The following is a 21,588-nucleotide window of genomic DNA, read 5'->3' on the forward strand; positions in this document are numbered from 1 at the left end:
AAAATCACTCATTAGAGAATAAGAATAAAGCCAAGGATTCAGTCAAAAGATATATGCTATGATCTCATTTGTTATGTGCAAACTGCAGTTCTAATTTAGAATTACCTCTATTAGACATTTTAAAAATCCTGTCTATAAACTGCAAAATATCCTTCTTTCTTTTAAGGAATAACTTTTCTACTTTACACAGATGGGTGGGTGGGTGCTAGCAATAAAGAGAGAGTACAGGTGTAAACTCATCCCTGACTTGACAAGAGCGTTTTTTCCTAAGGAAAGTCACTAAGGATGACATACCTGGAACGTGGCTTAATGAACCTTCTCCATAAATTTTAATAAAAAGCTAATATTTTGTACTATAAAAACCCTGCTCAACCACAAGTTTTTAGCTAGCACTGGTTTCTTCCCCTAATAATGAATACCTATCACTGCTAGCTAATTGCAGCTATAAGAGATAAGGAGTAAATTCTGGAGGAATAATGACTAAAAATGCTATACCATAAATTTTAAAAGTTTGGTACTTTGGCACAATTTAGTATAGGGACAAGTAATCCTACATACCACAAATATGTTTCTGAAGGTTATGTTTCTTAAGGTTAAGTAGTATTCCCGATGACAACCCTGCCCATCTATTTAAAAAAGCATCCACACTGATAAACATTTCTTAAAGATTTTCATTAAAACTGTTAACATGTTTTAAAATGATATCCAAAGAAATAACTTTCACTAATTCAAAACCTCAGAAACTGTTCCTGATAGTTGCATTTTTTAAATATTAAGACCTATAGAAATCTATACACATATGGGTATGTATTTACAAAACATTTAAAAGTATATTATGATCATATACCTCTGATAATTTTTAATGAAACACTGGGTTTCATTATATTCATTTCAAAACTTCCTTGAAGTTAAACTTCAATTGACAATACCACTATCAAAAGATGAATTTTCTACAGGTAACTATAAAACATAGAACTGTATAACCTACTGTAACTAGTATATAACATAGAAGATAAAATATGTTAAAGTTCTCTTTCAGGTTTTAAGCTGTAGTATAAGAGGTTGAAATTTATATAAATACCTTTGCAGATTCAGTTGTATTGGTGGATATTAAGATACTCTGAGATTTAAATAGTTGTAGATCAGCTGTTAAGTCACCATCCATAATCTGTTCCGCTTTCCCTTTTTCTTCTTCAAGGTCATCAGCAGTCACTTGACTTTCCTTAGATTTCTCAAGGGCAGTAGGCATGACTTCTATTGAAAATGAATTCTCTTTAATTTCATTTGATTTGAAGGAATTATAGTTTTCAGTGAATTCTTCATTTTGATCTATTTTGACACAGAATAACAGCAGTAAAACCCCCTTCTGAATAAATAAGGTGGATAACAGATTCATTTGCTTTCCTTTAAATGAGGGCTGTCTATAATGTCTTTTTTTCTTGCAAAATAAAATACAAAAAAACCCAATCATATTAAACTTGAATAAATCTTTTCTCAAAAGTGATCTACAAAACCAAAAATGACTACTCTTCACCTAATGAAGCACTTAACATGTGTAACACTTAGAATAATAGCATATTAATAAATGGAATGGAATAACTACCCCCAAACAAAGAAATACCAAAAAACTTGCTGATGTTTAAACCAAATAAGCGAGATGGCAATATCTGTTCAATTCTAAAGTCTTGTATTTCTTAGCTGGAACAACAGGTTATGTAAGTAGAAGGCACACATCTCTATGCTACGACGATTACTAGTAGTACAACTATTGAACTGTATACATGCAGACAGAACCAAGAATCAATGCAATAATACACAGAAAAGAAAGCCAGTGTCTAGTGAGCTTCATCCCCACTGAGATGCAATATTGTCACTGACACCAAAAAGGGCACTAAAGACAGGCCTATATTACTTATCCTCTCAGTGCTTCAAGGAACAGGTTCAATCTCTGACACAAGAAGATTCCATTTTGCTTTTACAGAATTGTTTCTATTATTTTGATTCCAACACATTTTAGAATGCTCAGCAGAAAGAAATCAGGGCTTTCCGTGGGGATCACCAATTCTCAGTTCTACTAGGATCTCTACCTCCTGGACAAACTTGTATCTTCACTGTCAAAAGTCTTAAATCTCTTATTTGCACTATGGCCATTTTTTTGAAACTTGTGAGGTAAGATGGACTTAAAATCACATTATTATTAAAGCTATACATTCATATTTGGGAAAGCACCCGTGACTCAATTCATTAGTGGATTCTTTGAAGCTGTTAATCTATTCAGTGAGTAGAACAAGGATTTTGGAGCTGAAGATTCTAACTATGGTTCCATCAATGATCTTGGGTATGTTTCCCAGTATCTATCGCTTCAATTTTTCTCTTCTGTAAAATGACAAAAATTCTACTACATAGTAAGCACTTAACAGATGTTAGTTACACATCCCAGTCCTAGAAACAGCCATGCCTTTTAGCTCTCATTAAGCTACATGTGATAGCACTGAGAAAAAAGGTTAACAATTCATACCTCACACTTACTATATACTAACTATGGTGTTGTTTTAAATGCTTTACATGTATTATTAATTCATTTAATTCTTTCAATGACCCTACTAGGTAGATTACTCTTATTATCTCCATTTTAAAGATCAACATACAGGACCAGAGAAGTTAGTTATTCTGCTCATGTAGTTGTGCCTGAATTCAAACCTAGCTTAGTCTCATTCTAAAATTCTACCTAGCCATTGTGTTGTACTGCAGACTACTGCAGCAACATATACATAATAATAGTACACCCTTCATGATCACTCCACTCGATCCACGAACTAGGTTAGTGGCTAAAATGCACTAAATCACTTAGTTTTCAAAACACCCTTCTGAGACAGGTAATATTATAACTTGGGGAAACTGAGGCACTGAGAGATTAAGTTCTGCATTTCAAATCACATAGTTAAGGGCCAGCCCATGGCTCACTTGGGAGAGCGTCGTGCTGACAACACCAAGTCAAGAGTTAAGATCCCCTGACCAGTCATCTTTTTAAAAAATAAAAATAAATAAATAAAATCACAGTTAGTAAAATCCATAGTCTAGATTAAAACCCAAGCAAATACAAACATACATTCTCCCTGTAACTATGCAAAGTATGGCTTCTCTTAGAGACAGGATTCTAAGCAATAGTTCATAAATAAAATAAGATACGATAACCAGATACAACCACCTTTTATGGATGGTTTTTCCCCAGATCCTGGTGAAAAGGAATCTCCAAGACTTTCTTTAAGGGATGATGATGACTGACTTGTTAACCATGGATCCTGTTTTTTGAAAAAAAAAAAACCATATATTTACCACCTTAGTTTAATTCTCAAGATTTGTGGAAACAACAGCATTATTAAAATGATCTCATAACTCTGAAATCTGCATTATAAGGAGTTTGCTGCTGAAACACCAAAAGCACTAAGTCAATGGAGGCTCATATGCTCTACTTTCAGCCTTGATGCCTTGGTCATTAAAAGGGATCACTAAAATAGTTACTCTAGTTCTTCATCTAACTGCCACCTCTCTGCTTATAGCAATTTTCAAAACTCCTGGGGCTTTAAAATCAAATCTCTTATAAATATTTAAGGCAAAGATTTGATTTTGATAGCTCTTTCTATAATTCTCCCTTCAAGGATATTATAAAGAAATCAATAGATAAAAATCTTTAGCTTCAAACAAATACTGCTAGTTGTCCAAATGACAGCAATTTGTAAAGCCAAGCAGATAGCTATTTACAAATATTTCAGATAGTAAAAGTACAGAGATTTCATGAACTTGAGTTTTCCTCAAAATGCGGAAAATCATATGTTAAATAAAATAATTATATTTCTGTGTCTAAAGGAAACACCTCTTTATAGAATAACCTAGCCTAAAGCAATCATATTATAATGTAAAAAGTTTAATTTTGTTGCATAATATATTTTATTTTCTTTCTCACAATATTTTATGCATACAAAGGAAATTATATGTCAAAAGCAATAAATAAAAACCACTTGGGGAAATCACAGAAGAGCTGAAACAGTAGAGTCTACCTTTAAAGACAAAGCTTCACTTGAGGAGATTTGCAAATTAGAAGCTTTTTGCATGAAAACATTCCCCAATCTGTACAGCTCAAGTGGTAGAAGGCTACAACATTACTGGATGGGCTTCAGGAGACAGAGATTAAGAGTTTAGGAGCAGAAAATCAGCCAATAAAATGGGAAGCAGTAGCAAAGGGTAGTGACCACCAAAACCAGCATATGAAATTCACCTAAATCCTTGTCTCACGTATAAGTGGCTTAAGAGAGACTTCAGAGGATGCTCTAGAGATTGAAAGAACTAAGCAGAGGTTTCAGCTGATATACATTGTGGGAGAGATGGAGTTGAGACTTTGCATCCAGCCATGAAATCTGCTTGCTAAAAAATATGTTTGGAGGGTCATAATAGAATCCAGAATCTCTGTAACATATACATAATATCCAGTATTCAATCAAAAGTCAACTAGTTGATAAAGAAACAGAAAATGGTTATACATACTCATAAAAGAAAATATGAGGGATAATATAAAAGATATATAAAATACAAAAAATTACCAATGGAAAATCTGGAACTGAACATTAGAATACCTGAAATTAAAAAATCACTGGATAAGAACAGATCAGAGCTGGCATAAAAGGTCAATCACACACATACACACATGCCACACATGTGCAAGCACTTATACAGAAAGGAAAGGTGGGAGATGAGGATGTAGTGAGAAAGCAAACGTAGCTCACCCTTTCAATATCTGACAGTGACACCTGCGGGACTGTAAGGCAGCAGCGGGAGAGGAGCAGTGTCATGTGCAAGTGTGCACAAAGTTAAAAAGGCTTGAGCAAGGCTGAATGTGAATGGAAATAGACCAGTGAGCCAAAGGTTATAGACACAGGAGAGAAAAGGCTTGAACAAAAAATAGATGGGAAATCCCTGAGAAAGTGAATTTAAAAAAGATTCACAGCACAGTTGGAAAGACTTTTGTAATGACGAAAATAAAAATTTAGATTGTTAAAAATAAAAGTATCCAATATACTCAATAATAAGATGTTAGTTTTATGTTATGGGATATGTTACAGTCATTAATATGAATGTGGTCTCAAGATCACCTAGCAACATGAAAATACTTTATGATCTAATGCTGAGACAAACAAAAAGAATGATACAAATGCTATGAATGCTAAGGTAGCAAATATGCTAAAACAAATGCAGTATAGGAAAGCAGCCAAGAATGGAATAGGAAGAATGCCATTAGGTGGTAGGATTATGATTAGATATTTTTCTCCTAAATTTTCTGTCATAGTATCATGTTATTTTAAAAATTTTAGGAATACTTTTTTAAAAATAATTTTAATCCAGGGATACAAAAATGATAGAAAATAACATTTAAAGTTAGGTATCTGTACCAGTTTTAAGTATTCCCCCAAAATTCATGCCCATCCAGAACCTCAGAATGTGACCTTATTTGGAAACGAGATGTTTGCAGATGTAATAAGATGAGGACATACTGGATTAGGTGGACCTTAAATCCAATAACTTTTTTTAGAGAAAAGGAGGAGACAGACACACAGAGGAGACACAGGGAAGAAGGTCATGTGGTGATGAAGGCGGGGATTGGAGTGATGAGGCTACAAGCCAAGGAATGCCAAGGATTGCTGGCGACCAGCAGAGGCTGGAAGAGGCAAGGAAGGACCCTTCCATAAAGGCTACGGAGGAAATGTGGCCCTGCTAACACCTTGATTTCAGACTTCTGGCCTCTAGAACTGAGAAAATAAATTTCTGTTAAGTCAACTGGTTTGTGGCAATTTGTTACTGCGGCTAATGGAAACTATCACAATATTCAATTGACCAGATAATTTTAATAGACATAAAATAATTGTTTTAGTTTCTTCTCCTGATTTTCAGAAAAAAATTAAGAAACAGCACAGGGAGTCAGACAGATGAATATCAAATTGTCAGTTTTACTGGTAAAGTTGAACTGCAGAACGAAATCTGAATTAACAGCCTATTGTGATTCTTAATACTGCAGGTCTGAATTAGAGGGATTCACCCATTTGGTCATAGTGCAGAGGAGCTCCTCTCAGCCCGCTTTGCATCACTTCCCAGGAAGCAGATCCTTACGCAGCAATACTGCAGATGAGTGATGAGAAAAAGAAAGAAGCTTGGCCAGGTAACGTTTATTACCTTTATCCACATCTGCCACAGCAGATCATGAAGAATGAATGCTCTTCCCATACTTTTCCCTCTGAAATATGAGGTGGAAGTTCATTTTCCATAGTAAAATATAAAGACAGGGACTAAGTGTTCTACCTTAATAACAAGACATAGTAAACTCCCTGATGGAAACCTGAAGAGTCACATTTTATCCCATTTTGGCATATCCCAAAGAACATAGAACAGTGCCGTGAACATTCAATACACATCTGTTCATCTGTTCAGGGAATAAAATTAAATGAATAAAATGACACTGACTATATTGTCTTTAGCCATAAATTATATAAATTCAAAGACATATAAATAAAAATATAAATTCTTATAATTAATGATAAACAAGGTTGTATAGATTCAGAAGAGCACGATTTTGTTTTTTACATTTTACTTTCTCTGAAATTGGAGGCGTCTTACACTCACTGGTGTGCTATAGCTAAACTAGAAGAATTTTCTTCTTTCTTAGTGATATGCAAAATGATGCTACATCTTAAATTAATGGAATTTTAAACTCAATGTGACACAATATATGAAAGACCTTAAAATTATTTCCTTATCAATTACAGAAGAAATCATGTAAAATAGACACAAAGTTTTGCACACAAATTCATTTTCTGTTTCTCATAATCAAATGCAAATGACTAAATTCAATAGTTTAGCAGTAGTGCTAACCTCAGGATCAAGCTTTTCAGAGAATGCTTTCTTCTCAGCTTCTAACTGTCTGCCATGCAGCCTTGGAGGGGAAGAAGGTGCCAGATGCAACTCTTTTTCTTCACCGAGGGCAGTTTCTTTACCTTCTTCTAGTCTATCTTTCTCCTCCTTGTGGCTATTCTTTTTTAACATGCTCCTTGGTCGAGGTGAAGGTTTAAAATGGTCATCTGTTTCAAGGCTACTGCTGTTTTCTGCTGAAAAATAAAATGCTTTAAGGTGTGGGTACAAAAATGACCATGGCATTAATTACCTCCAGGGTGCCACCATACTGCCCTCCTGCACCCATGCTCCTTGGTGCTCTACCCTGGAAAATACAGAGGAAGCCCACAGCCTTTCTCTACATAGAACTCCAGTAAGGCACAAATAAAGGATAGTTCATAAACAACATTTAAAAAATCACCGACATCCTGAAAGTAATTGATATATTTTAGTTTTATGAGAAGTTAACTCTTCAACTTTATGAACTCTCATAGAGTTCAAAAATTAAAAAAAAACAAAAACAAATAAAACAAAACCTCACTCCAGTTTCTATCGCTATAAAATGAGGCGGTTCATCCATTAAACCTTTACTGAGTACCTGATGGCAGGCCCTGTACACATTACCGAACCTCATTATCAAGACAGTGACAACAGAACTGTCCAAGAACTTTACAGGTTGTTTATGCTAAACAAATAAAACTATAGGACGGAGGTAAGTGCTGGTACAAGTATGAAGATGATGATGTTGGCACACGGGATACAAGTGCTGACTCTCACTGGGGGAAGGAGTGTAGAACGAGATGATTTGTGAGTTACGGTTCTACAAGTCCATAAAACTTCTCTAGCAGTTATTAAAATTTCAGTTACTTATTCCTTTACTTCTAAGTTTAAAATTAGAATCTAATGCTGGTATGCTTACAGCACTCAAAACATGATGAGAAGGTTTTTTACTTATATACTTTTTGCCTCAATTTTATTTATTACCCATATTTATTTTTCTATAAATGAGTTCTTCTAAAACTTCAAAACTGATCTTACTAACAACTTCCTTCTCTTTACCTATAAATGGGCTTATGAATGCTGCTAGAGGACTCCACAACTATACCAAATTGGTAACACTATAAATATTTCCTTGCCAATTTTAGCTATGTCCAAACTCTAGCCAAATGTTCTATCCCAAATCCAAGAGTCATCCTAGATTCCTTCTTCCATTCTCCCCCATATCTAAAGCATCATTATACCCTATTGATTTTACTGGCTAAATCTCTCTCATTTATTCCACTGTGTACATCCCTACTGTCAGCTCCCTGTCCACTCTTTCCTGGATTACTGACTCAGTGATATTTACAAAATGCAAATCAGATCACATCACTCCTCTTCACAAAATTCTTCAATGGCTCCCCATCATCCAATCCTACAGAAAAAAGCTTATTTGCCTTTGAACAATATAAAAGGTCTCATAGTTTTGTCCCTGACTCCCTGTGCTGCCTTATCTACTAGCACATCCATTTTGTAATTTGTGTTTCTGAAATGCTGGGCTAAGAGTTGTTTTGCAGACATGCCACAATCCCTCCTGCTACCAGACCTTTACCCAAGGTGGTCCTTCTGCCTAGAATGTTTGCTTTCTGCCTCTCCTCCTGACAAATGCTTGAATGTCTTTTGAGCCTCAGTTTATGCAGAATTATATTATGTATAATATAATTATATTATGTATAATGCCTGAAATAAGGTGTTGAGTCAATTTTTTTTCCCTATTATTGTGGTAATAACACTAACATGAGATCTACTCATCTTAACACATTAAGTAGAAAAGACACTATTGTTAACTACAGGAACAATGTTGTACAGCTGATCTCTAGAACTTCTTCATCTTGCATAAGTGAAACTTTACACCTTATTTCCCCCTCCCTCTAGCCCCTGGCAATCACCATTCTACCCTGTTTCCAGGAGTTTGACTATTTTAGATACTTCATATTTGAAACTTGGCTCTGACTCGTAGGAGTTCTGTAACCTTACACAAATCATTTAACCTCCATACATCTTGGAGATTTTCCCATTAGTAAAATAAGTTAACAATTCCTAAGATGCCTGTGAGTCCTGAGTGAAATAATATATATAAAGTGCATAGCACAGTGCCTGATACATGGTAAGTCCTCGATGAACATTAAAAATTGTGGTAAACATTTCTCTTTTTTTCTTTGTTTGGCTTGTCTATCATTCCTGCTTTCTTTGGGGGTAGTTTCTCCTCCACTCCATCCATGTGATTTTGGTGGATTAACAAATACCACCTCCATACTCAGTGAGAAGGGTGGGCCCAGGATGCATCCTCCTCCCCCCGCTTATCACAGAAACTTCAATTTCCCCGTCCACAGAAGGCGGTCCAGGTCAGGCAAGTGCACCAGGTATTTTTCCATTTGGAGTTGGACAATATGGCTTAAAGGTCGTGGAACTGGAAAGATATGATTTGGAGACTGTTAGCAGCCTTCTTCCCTGCCATATGAAGGACTGCTTGAGAAAAAGAGGCCAAACAACAGAAAAACAGGACCAAGGGATGAAGTGACTGGGGGCGTGGGGGAGACAGAATGAGAGGGTCAGGGAGTTGGGGAGGTAGGGCAGATGTAAAAAGGAGAAAAGAGAGAATCCAGATAATACCCTAAAAGCACTGAATCCCTAAGCATAATCACACCTAAAACAAGACCTCTGACACCATGCTCAATAAGGCGGTGAATTTCCCTTTCCACTTCAGTTTGTTTGAACTGGGTCACTTGCAACCAAGAGTTCTGGCCACTATAATTCATCACTGTTACTGCTATTATTGCTATCTCCTCTAGGAAACCTTCCCTGATGTGCTCAGGTAAACTTAGGTGCCCACTTTCCTGTGTTCTTCCTGTACCTTTTGTACACCTTCCTGCTAAACTGTAAAGTCTTGGATGATTGGTACTCTATCTTTTCAGTGTTGTATTCTTACTCAGCATCACAGTGCATATAACAAAATAAAACATAATATATTCACGACAAATATGTGTGGGTAAATAAAACCATCTGCTTATGAACAAATGCTAAATAATAAAATGAATAATTAAAGCATTTATGGAGTGCTTAATCTATGTCAATACTGTTGAAGCACTTCAAATATGTGAGCTCATTTAATTGCCTCAAACCTCCAGAGGTAGTTCAACTATTACCTCTATCTCAAAGATGAATAAAATGAGGAAAAAAGAGGTCTTATTCCCAAGGTCATGACCGCTAGTAAGCTGATGATCTGGGATGAAAGCAGAAGCACCCTGACTCCAAAGTTCATAACTTTAATCAATTTAATATTAAAATAAAAATATCATACCCTATAAAAAGTACTTTCTACAATCACTACCCATGTGACTGTTGCTCCATAAAGTGAAAGTCTGGTTACTGTACTTTTTACAAAAGATGAGAAAGAACACAGAAAACCTTCAAGTTCTAATATTTTTATAAAGCATTATTTGCTACTCAGCAATGTCTCACCACATTAAAAATACTGAGTTTCAAACACTGTATGAATAAAAAGTCTAAGAATTTACAGAAGAATAAAGTTAAACTCAAGAACTACATTCCTCTCACAAATAAATCATTCATATATTCATTTATTCATTTAAATACTTAATGAATTCTATATGCCAGGCATTATCTTAGGACTACTCACCTCAGTTTTTATTATTCAATCTGAAGAACCTGGGAATAATGACTTTAATATATTTTACACCAAATTCCACTTCCAAAAGTATTGTCAAGTTCACAGAAAAAAAAAAATGCCTATATATTTTAAAAATTCTTTGTTTTATAATCAAATGTATACAATTACCTGTTTAGGTAATTATTTTTATGTTAAACATACTGAATATCATACCACATATATAACTAAGTAGAGCATTTAGAACCCTAGTACCGCCTTGTGGTTAAAATACTGTATTTCCTTAGTCATTTTAACTCATCATGATCCTTTAAAAAAGGTATTAAAGTGGTAGATTATTGCTTTGCTGATTATCTACCATAAATTTCTAATTATATACTTCCACCTGTCTCAGACCAATTTTTTTAGCTGCAATATGCTTACATTTTCTTAATAACCAACTTCAATTATGTTCCTCTCCTCTCCATCTTTAATTTCACTCACTACACTGGGAAGGTACATTTTAGCAAGTTAATTGTTTTGTTATGCTTCATGCTTGCATGTTGGTAGGGTTTTATAGTTTATGAGATACTTCAATAGATTCTCAAAACAATTCTGTAGGACAAGAGGAAGGGTTTTATCCTCCTCTGAGGATAGTAAGGCTTCACTTATGTGCTGAAGTCACACATAACTAATATATAGTGGGTTTTTTTCCCAGTGTCCTGGACACTATTCTAGTATTCTTTGCTCTGTTTATGTCCTCTCTTTATTTCAAAGTTAATGGGATAGTGAGGGGATTAAACAAAGTGGTTCCTTAATACACACGTAAAATAAAGTTTTGTCTAAAGTTACAAGTGATATCTAACATGCAAAGCATGAAAGGTTTACCATCACTGTATTTACTGATGATATAAAAAGGAAAAATACTTTTATGAAGGTTAACATCAATTTATATTTCCTTTATAAAACAGAAAGACAGACTGGAAGATACTAAACTCTTAACCTAGCTGCACAAGTTCCTGTGTGCTGACCCAGGGGACTTTAGAGGGGTTGGTCCCTGTTCCAGTCCACCTTTGCACTGTTGTGCCTGGACCTCAGTAGAATTGTGAGGAGAAATATTATAATCACAGATCATACCAGGAACTTCCCCTTGGAAAACTGAATCTTAGTAGATTTTCCTAAGCAATCAGAGGCCAAATGGAAATTCTCTTTTCTTAAGGAGAGTCTGGAGGCTTCAACAAACAACAAAACTCTTTCCCTTCAAATATACAAATGTCAAAAAAATTTTTCTGGCAAAATGTAGGTATGGAAATGATTGTTTCAAGAATTAGTCCCAGTGCTGCTACAACTCTAACCTCTGGAATATAAGAGAGATTAGAAAGGATTCCATTCAAGTTCCATCTCTAAAAACAAAATTGAAGCTCATGGAACTAGGTGTTTAGGATCTGCAGCTACAGATGTCTGAAGGTGCTTTGGTTTTCTATCAGGCATCAGCACAGATGCAAAACTGAATATGCAACTGGCCATAAGAATTACAGGTTTTACCTATGGTTCTATTATTTTGATTTATGTCTGTAAAATTGAAAAGTTAAGTCTGACATTTTTTTCTTAAATATATTCTAGTTACCATATAAAGCAACTTTGTGACCAATTAACTTAAAATAAAATTTCAAGAAATGCGACTATAGTGACCTAACAAGTTACCTGAAGATGTGCTTTTGACTGAAAGAATTCTGGGTTTAGGTTTCATTTTAATTTTCTCTTCTTCAATTTCCTGGTCTTTGTTTTGAGATTCAGATAAGGAATTTACAACCACGTCTTCACAACCATCACGTGCCATTTTCTCGTCATTTTTGTCAGCTAATACTGGCTCATCTTTGGTTATGTCACTGTCTGATTTCTTGCTTTTCAAAAAAGTTGGTGTTGAAGAATTCTTTTCTTCATCATCTGATATATGAAAATCATTCATTTTTTTCTTAACTAAGTTTTCATCTACTGAAGTGTCAGAAAAATCACCTAAGGAAACTTAAAAATGGAAAAGAAAAAATGTTTTCAATAGTATAATTGAAAGTTATCAAAGCTACATAAAATTAATCAAGAAAGTAAGATTACCCTTAAAGACTAGAAATGAAATTACAATTGAATAGGCACAAATCTATTTTACAAATAAACTTGCAGCTTTAGAAAACAGCCAACAGGAAGTTTTGATTGGCATTTATGAAATAAAATTGTCAATTACATTAATTTCTTGAAAACATATTTATTGAGTGCCTTCAGGGTGCCAAGTACTGTGCTTGCTCTGGGAACAGCCATCCAGAAGTCCCTCAAAATAACAACTGGCCATAAGACATTTAAATTAGAATTTGGACTGTAAAACTTTTATTTACAAACAACTTCATCAAATCAAGCATATTTGTAAATCAAAGAATTTAACCAGTAATTTACTAACTACATTTTTCCATAAAAACTTTAGAACTAAAGTTCTATCCACACCAGAATATTAGATTTTACTAACAGAATAATAAAGAATGCTAACTTAACTACATAGCAATGATTTAACTATTATTCTGATTATTTTTACAGCACATTAAGAGTTATTCACTGGAATTTTAAAGAATAAAACTTTAGTTGAGAATTCCATATGCTTACATCTGAAACTAAAATGTTAATATTTTTACATGACCAAAAAAAAAAAAAAGTCATGATGATACTTGATAGAGTTTGGATGTGTTGTCCCTTCCAAAACTCATGGAAATTTGATCTCCAATGTGGCAGTGTTGGAAACTGACTGAGTCATGGGGGTGGATCCCTCATGAATGGATTAATGCTCTCCCTGGGGGAGGTGGGTAATGAGCGAGTTCTTGCTCTATTAGTTCCCACAAGAGTTAGTTGTTTATATGGCCCTGGCACCTCCTCTCCTCTCTTGCTTCCTCTCGCCATGTGATCTGCTTGTACCCGCCGGCTGCCTGCCACTTTCCGCCATGAGTAGAAGAAGCAGCCTGAGGCCTGCACCAGATGCAGCTGTCCCAGAACCATGAGCCAAATAAACCTCTTTCCTTTATAAATTACCCAATCTCATGTAATTCTGTTATAGCAACAAAAACCGGACTAAAACAATACTATATATACGAAACAAGAAGACTGTGTTTTTTAAACTGACCCCATATTACAGCTAAAAAAAATCTGACCCATATCAACCATTATAAAAGTGCTTCTGATGTGCACCGAAATTCAGTTCCGTGTGCCCTAGGTACTAACCAGCTGTAGGGCCTCTTAGGGTTGACCTTAGAGATGAACCTGTTGTCTCCAATGTTGTTCACCACTGACAGCCATCCAATTACTGCAAACCTGCTGTCAATTAATTTATATTTTCATATACACATTTGGAAACAACCAAGGACAATCAAACAGCTTCTTGAAAATTAAGAGTGGCTTTCTATTCATTAAAAAGTCAGAAAACTAAAACTTATGAATTCATATTATTATTTTAACATAAGTGATTTTTGGGGGGTTGGGGGTGGGCTAAATGTAACCAAGAAAGCAAAAACAAGAAAAGTGGTTTACTTTTCCACACTCTCACCTACCAATATCATCACTATCAAAGTCATCTGAGTATTCAGAATTCCTTCGTCTGGCTGAGCGAGCTGTAACTGCTCTTATTAGCTCATCCTGAAATGAGATAATTAAGATCAATTCCCATCCCATTTAGAATTAATTCTTTAAACAAATAATGCTTCATTAATAACTGCTTTCTGATTTAGGTTTCCTTCATCTAAGAAACTTTCCCTGCAAGCCTACTTTGTGCCGTACACCAAAGCCCTCAGACTCACTGCAGAACATCGCAGACAGGAGCCCTTCCTCATGGAGTTTGCACTTAAAACCAGAAGAGACGAGCAATTCAGATAAATTAGTTGCAGGTTATAATTAGAGCTGGAGAGTAATAAGCAAGAGGGGACTCAATTTAGACAAGATTTATTAGAAAATGGCATTTTGGAAGAAACTGGTAATTTTTAAGAGCTTTTGTTTTGGCATATTGCAGAAACGGCTGTAACGAATACAGCAAATTTAGAGGCTTAGTTCAAAATTGTAGTGTCCCGGGCCAGCCTGTGGCTCACTCGGGAGAGTGTGGTGCTGATAACACCAAGGCCATGGGTTCGGATCTCATATAGGGATGGCCGGTTAGGTCATTGGGAGAGCATGGTGCTGACAACACCAAGTCAAGGGTTAAGATCCCCTCGCTGGTCATCTTTAAAAAAAAAAAAAAAAAATTGTAGTCCCATCATAGAAAACAAATATTATGCTGTAACAAGAAAACAAAATTTTGCATGAAAATTTAAAGTTACTATTTAACTTAGAACCTAGTATTGAGGCTACTTTGATAGCCATACATGAGGGTTTCTAATATTTGAGCCCAGATATGATCACCTGCAAAACTGCAAAACGAATGTAATATTTACTCCTGCTTTATGTAGGACTGTTCCTATAATCACCAAGTCCAACATTCCTAATACAGTGTTTACACTGTGAAATCATTCAAAATAAAAATGCTTTGAAATACTTTACCTGGAAAGTAGTTCTTCTGGTAATTCTTGGACTCTTCGTATATGCCAAAGTTGTGCTAAAAACTTCATCAGACATAGTGTATGCTTTTTCTCTTTACCTTTATAAAATGTTTAGTAAACGATTGGAACAATTCAACCTCGGATAGTTGCTGAAATACACACAGACAAAAATCAGTCTCTTTTGCATGCTTGAGAATTTCGTAATTTACGTACCCCTCAAAGCCAAACCAAATAAGAAAAGCATCTCATGAGAACATTTAGCTACATCTTCAGTTTAAAATGTAGAGTTCTTGCAAAGAAACATCAAATTCTCCTATGCTTGTTTCCAAAAGAGGTAAATTCAAATGAACTTATCATAAAATAGTTTTGCAACTATTTTAAGGATCAGCAAATAAATGATTGCAACATTAATACGACAAAATGCTGCCAATTAAAATAGAACACCTTATTTTTCACCCCTCTTCTATTCAAAAAGTATAACATTGCCTGGAAAACAGTCATGCCTTATTTAAGTCTAGCAAGAGGATTGTCGGTTTAAAACTTATGAGCACCACCACCACCAGCAACCCCCCCCCCAAAGCTTGCATAAAGCTATTCAAAGAAAAAGATCGTAATGCTAAAAGACAAATAGCTGGAGATATTTTTTCAAGTCATTTTGCCTTCTCACAAAGGTGTTCACGGGGCTAAGTAACGCAAAACCAAGTTTCCACCATGGGCGGCTTTTAATTTGCAGATCCTCGCGCTCGGAGCAGAGAGGCCTGGGCCTCGCGCGCCCCGGGGACCGCTCCCGGCCGGGCCAGGTGACGACTGGATGCCCGCCCGCTCCTCACCGCGACGCGCACCTCAGACCCGTGCACGCCCCGCGCACCCGGTCTCCATCCAGTTCCTCCGCGGCCTCCAAGTCCCGCGTTCCGTACCTATCCCCGCCGTACCTGCGGCGGACTCCTAGAGACGCTGAGGACGGAGCGGCGGGCTTCGGGCAGAAGCCACTCGCCTTGGCCCGGGCCTGGCAGCTCTCGGAGACCCGGTACTGGTCTGAGCCAGGGGGCGGGGCTAGAAACGGAGGTGGGAGGCGGTTGCTAGGAAACAGCGTCTGCCAGAGGAAGTGACTTCCTCGCCGCCGAGTCTCTCCGGTACCCAATACCGCCCTTCAGCCCAACGCGTCGCTAGGGCAACCGCCCAGATGAAGGAAGTGACATCACCCTTTGGGTCTTGGGAAAGGGTTGCATTTTTCCGTCGCTTGGGTGACTCTACTGTTGCCTAGGAGACAGGGCCCGCCCAGTTCCCACCAGGTCCCTGAGAGCTTTGACGCTGCCGGTAGAGCGAGGGTGTTTATCTGCAGTTGTTGCGTGAACCAAAGCACGTTAATAGTTCTTCTGCCAGTTCGGACGTGAAGTTGTGTAGATCAGAGTAAAGTGTCAATGGATGAAAAAGAACAGCATGGTAGTGACGTTTGCAGATTCTGGAATCAAGCTGTATGTTTGAATCCTCGCGCCCCTTTTCTAACAACCCTAGAAATCGTGCAAGTTAACATCTCTATGCTTCTGTTTCTTCTGGGGGGAAGAGAGAGAGAGAACAATAATAGCCACTTGAAGGGTTGCTGTGAGTGTTGAATGAAATAATGCAGATGGAATACTTAGAATATGAGATATACTCTTTATACAACTGAGCCACAAAGGACCTGGAGAAAAGTCAGCCTTCGCCCACACAGCTGAAAGCCCATCTCGTATCTTTGCTTAATGTAAAGTTTCTCCCTTTGTATACTTAGTGGATAATATGTTTAAAATCAAACCAGTCAGCAAACAAAATGATCAAATAGGCTAAGGACCATGTGCTGCTAAAGTAACCCAAATCAATATCATTTAATGAGCATAGGAAATCCTTAATACAAATAAACAAACAAAAGCACTTATTTAAAGCCTTTAACATGGATTTCTACTATTTTTAAATTTTAAAATGCTTAAACCTAGTTGAATTGTCTGAATGAATTCATTGATTTGTACCTGGTATTTTTTCCATATCTATAAAATATATTAATATTTCACTTATTTGACAATTATTTCTAACTAAACTCATTTTGAAATATAGGTTTAATAAATCAGCGTATTGAAAAATTAGATGTACATAACAAGAAATATGAAATTTAGTAAAAATAATGCTTTTAGCAATATTTGCACTGCACCTTTTAAAAAACATTCAGTTTATGTTGTTCGACTTGTTCTTGTTTGAAAAATTCAGTTTGATCAACATTGTTTTCAAGTAAGTTTGGTGAATCTCTGCATAAGAGAAAGGTTTTTTATTCTTACCAGTTACTGTTATCTTTTCTTATCCATATGTTATTAATTAAGAAATATGATTCCATCATACTACATGCATCCATAGTGACAGCACCATGTCTACATTTTCCTTATATGTGAAGTACTAATTTGCTCATGTCCAAATATTTATATGCATGCAAAAATATCTGCTGTGTTAATTTTTTTCTCACCCATTTGGTTAATATGATTTTCATTTAGATATTTAAGGAAATTAAATTTACAAAGAATATTAATGGGAAAAACTCTTAAGATCCTGTATTTTCTATGGAACACACTAGATTTTCATTTTCAACTTAATAATTAATAGAAAATAATAATGAATAGATGTTATAAATCTATGCCTTACAAAGCTACAGTAAACAAAGACAGTTAACCTGAATTGGTTAATTTCTCCACAAGACTCAAAGCGCAATATCTTTCCACAATTCTTTTTTCCTAACCTTATGTGCTGTATTAATATTTTCAGGCAGTTTCAGTATACGTCAATAGTAACATTAGATTCATATGATACCTGAATTAATAGTATCATTTTATCTAATGCATAGTTGACAATAAATATATAATTACTGAATGAATGAACTCATGAATAAATAAATAACACTTTAAACTAAAAAATAATATTTGAAACATTCCAAATAAAGCTCACAGTTACTTACTTTAAAAAAATTAAAGCGGGCCGGCCCGTGGCTCACTCGGGAGAGTGCGGTGCTGATAACACCAAGGCCCCGGGTTCGGATCCCATATACGGATGGCCGGTTCGCTCATTGGCTGAGCGTGGTGCTGACACCAAGTCAAGGGTTAAGATCCCCTTACCGGTCATCTTTTAAAAAAAAAAAAAAAAAAAAAAATTAAAGCACTATAACACACAAAATTCTAGTAGCTTATGTGTGAAATTTTCTATTTTATTTTATTTTTTTAAAAGAATTTTCCTAGCATACATCCTTCGAGTTGAATACCCTTTTTATTTCTGAACCTTGCTTTCACCCACTCATTCATTCATTCATTCATTATACCCATGTGAGAAACATAGAGAAACTCATACTCTGTGTCGTTTTGAGAATCCAAAGGTGAACCAGACTAGGTCCCTGACTAAGGTTCTTATAGACTAGAGATGGCTGGAAGGCTGGGTAAACACAGAAAGATAATGCATTGTGATAATTGCTCCATAGAAGTGCAAAGTGAGAAGGTCTTAGAAGAGATGACTTCTTCTTGGAGGCTTTAAAAAGTTTTCACAGAGAAAGTGAATTTGAGTTGATTTATGAGTTTAGGAGGTAAGGAAAGCTCAGAAATACATTTTAAGCAGTAGAAATCATCTATTAATATGGAACCTATCACATAGTGGTTTTAAGTGGTTGAGCACTGGTGCCTCCTTAAGCCAGTGCTCAGGAGAGATGATGGTAGTGCTCAGACTGTGCTGTCTATTGGGAGGGGGCAGAGGAATGAGAAGACCATTTCCATATCAAGAAGCAATTAAGAAGTGACTGTTCTTCAAAAGTTGTTGTTTGTTGTGCTGTCACTGGCAGCACTAATTAGAGTTTGGATAAGGGACTAGAAAGAGACAAAGGATCTTGTACTCAGCCTGCACTGGTTGAATAAATAAAGCACTTACCTAGCATTTTGAGCAGTGTTCAACAAAAAACAAATCCCCATGGCTGTTAATTGATAAAGACTATACTTACATTAAGCCCTGAAAGGCCATGTCAGAAGAGAGAGTAAACAAACACCCAGATGCAAGTGCATTTACCAATACCAGCACTGACTAGTGGGATGAGAACAGCAAGGGACTTACAGAAAGGAAATATCACGATCTTGAGGAAAGCCAACTGTGACAAATTACACTGGTTAAAAATGTAGTTTCTTATGAGTGAAGGAAAGCTGGGCATTATTACTCAAATATATCAGTGTGCATTCTTTTGCTTGTTATGTAGAGATAGATGAATTATTATACAGCAGGAGAAGCATGAGTCCTCATTCCAAGTCAGAACTCGAACAGGGTTTTTTGTTTGTTTGTTTGTTTGTTTGTTTAAATGAGGGTAATGTCCTCTGTAAGAGGCCTCTTACATATGTTGTTCTAGTTAGATACATAATCCAGGTGGTCACTATCTCTACTTCCTATATATTGCTAACTGTACTGGTCTAGTATAAGCCTTTGTAATTTACTCATATTATTTTAGTTTTTATAAAACCTTGTAAAATTTGTGTTTTTTATGTCTACATCTTACAGATGAGAAAATTAAGATACAGAAAAATTAATAATTTTTCATAAGATATTACACCTATTAATTAATAGAACCAGATTTGGACCCATGCAGGCTGACCTCGAGCCAGTGCTAACTAATCTCTATAGTAGATCCCCCAGAAAAGTTCATGTACTAATCTCTAGAACCTGTGAATATGTTACCTTATATGTCAAAAAGGACTTTGCAGATGTAATTAAATTAAGAATCTTAAAATGAGGAGATTATCCTGGATTATCTGGGTGGGCCCAATGTAATCACAAAGGTCCTTCCAAGAGGGGTCTGTAGGGTAAGAGACAGAGAGGAGATGTGAGGCCTAGAGAAACAGAGGCTGGAGTGATGCAGGGCCATGGCCAAGGAATGTGGCAGCCTCTTAGAAGTTGGTATGATGAGGAAACTTATTCTCCCCTAAAGCCTCCAGAGGGATTGCAGCCCTGCCCACCCATTTTAGACTTCTGATCTCCAGAACTGTAAGAGAATAAATGTATATTGTTATACGCCACTGTTTGTGGTAATTTGCTATGGCAACAGTAAGAAATTAATATAACCCCTATGCTATGTTTTCTTTTCATATACCTGACTTTTTTAGTCAAGAACTTGATACTCAGTGTGGTAAAAACTAGACAGCGTATATGTAATTTTATGTTAATAGGTCTTATTTCTGTTGGTGCCTGCTTTACATGGTAGGGAAGCAGAGACATTCTGGCCTGTGCAGTTAATATTTTAGTCTATAGGAAAAATGGAAAAAACTAGGAAATATTATGACTAGACTGTGCCAAGGAGAGGTAATTTTGATAGTTGGAAGATGAATTGGGTGGGAAGAAGAACTTGGAAGGAGACTAGAAGAAAGATGTCACCCAGAAAGCTATGGCATGGGCTCAGGAGAGATGTGACATGATATGGAATATACTATAAAGCAAATGTACTTCACAGGGCCTAGTTTTCCAAAGCCTTGCAGTTTCAAATATTGACCTTGCAAAGGACAGGAAATTTTCCTCAGGCTATAAAGTCTCTGGTGTAAGATAAAGGATTCTAACACAGCAAGGTTGCTGGCTCAAAGACAGACTAGTTACTGATTGATATGTAAAGATACTGAGAAATTGCTATAAGAAGGAATGTTTGCTAAGATCAAGCTTTTGTTGGTGGACCACTTAATTGCCTTAATGGAATGTCATCTGAGTTGTCTTTACTGAATGTTACCAACTTCTATTGTTAAACTTGTTAAAACTTTAACCCCACCTACCTATGTTCTCTTCCTGTAACTTCCTGGTCTGAAGAATAAATGCAGGAAGAAAACCCAAATTCGGGGCTAATTTCCCAATTGGAAGGAATGCCTCTCACTTGAGGGTTCTGGGGGAGATTAACCACTTCGGGGCTTCTCACTGCTCAGAAGAGATGGGATTGAATAATCCTTTGAGTCTCCATCACCCAGGGGAAGAGGGGCGACAAATCCATGGGGGGCTAAGCAACAACATGAACATGAAATAAGGCAACAACAGTGAAAAAGGAAATGAATAGATACATTTAAAAAGTATTGTAAGGCCTGTCGAGTCCGTTGCTGGCCAACCTGAACAGCCCTAGCCTCGTTCCTTTTGGTGGGCGAGCGAATGGCCCGGATTCCTCTTTCCCTCTGGTCCCCTTTAGAAGGAGACCGGGGAAGAGAGCCATGAAGAGAGGTGAGCACAGCCGCCGGCCCCAACCAGCCCGGTTAAAGGACACTCAGACTCGGCGGGGGTTCTGTTGAGCAGTTCCATTTATTATCACACAATCACTTGCTTTTATAGGCAGATGGGGAAGGGAGGTTTTTACATCCTCCAATCAGCTTAAAGGTTATGAGAGCATGCATCCTGTCTCAATGCCTAGCTATTGCAATCACGCAGTGTTCAGGA

The 21,588-nt window shown here is 36.5% G+C and overlaps 1 protein-coding gene across 1 annotated transcript in view; it reads right to left on the reverse strand.

Annotated features, from left to right (window-relative positions):
• Positions 1–15,268, reverse strand: part of MAP9 (microtubule associated protein 9) — a 28,350-nt gene extending 13,082 nt beyond the window's left edge. Inside the window, exons 1-6 of the mRNA XM_063107493.1 lie at positions 15,146–15,268; positions 14,167–14,251; positions 12,287–12,607; positions 6,919–7,151; positions 3,209–3,302; positions 1,082–1,329 (exon numbers count right to left, since the gene is read on the reverse strand). Coding sequence (XP_062963563.1) covers positions 1,082–1,329; positions 3,209–3,302; positions 6,919–7,151; positions 12,287–12,607; positions 14,167–14,251; positions 15,146–15,220 — 1,056 coding nt within the window. The 5' untranslated portion in view covers positions 15,221–15,268. The remainder of the gene's footprint in view (positions 1–1,081; positions 1,330–3,208; positions 3,303–6,918; positions 7,152–12,286; positions 12,608–14,166; positions 14,252–15,145) is intronic.
• Between the last annotated feature and the right edge of the window lie 6,320 nt (positions 15,269–21,588).

Source organism: Cynocephalus volans, chromosome 9 (assembly GCF_027409185.1).
Source record: "Cynocephalus volans isolate mCynVol1 chromosome 9, mCynVol1.pri, whole genome shotgun sequence".
Classification (NCBI taxonomy): Eukaryota; Metazoa; Chordata; class Mammalia; order Dermoptera; family Cynocephalidae; genus Cynocephalus; species Cynocephalus volans.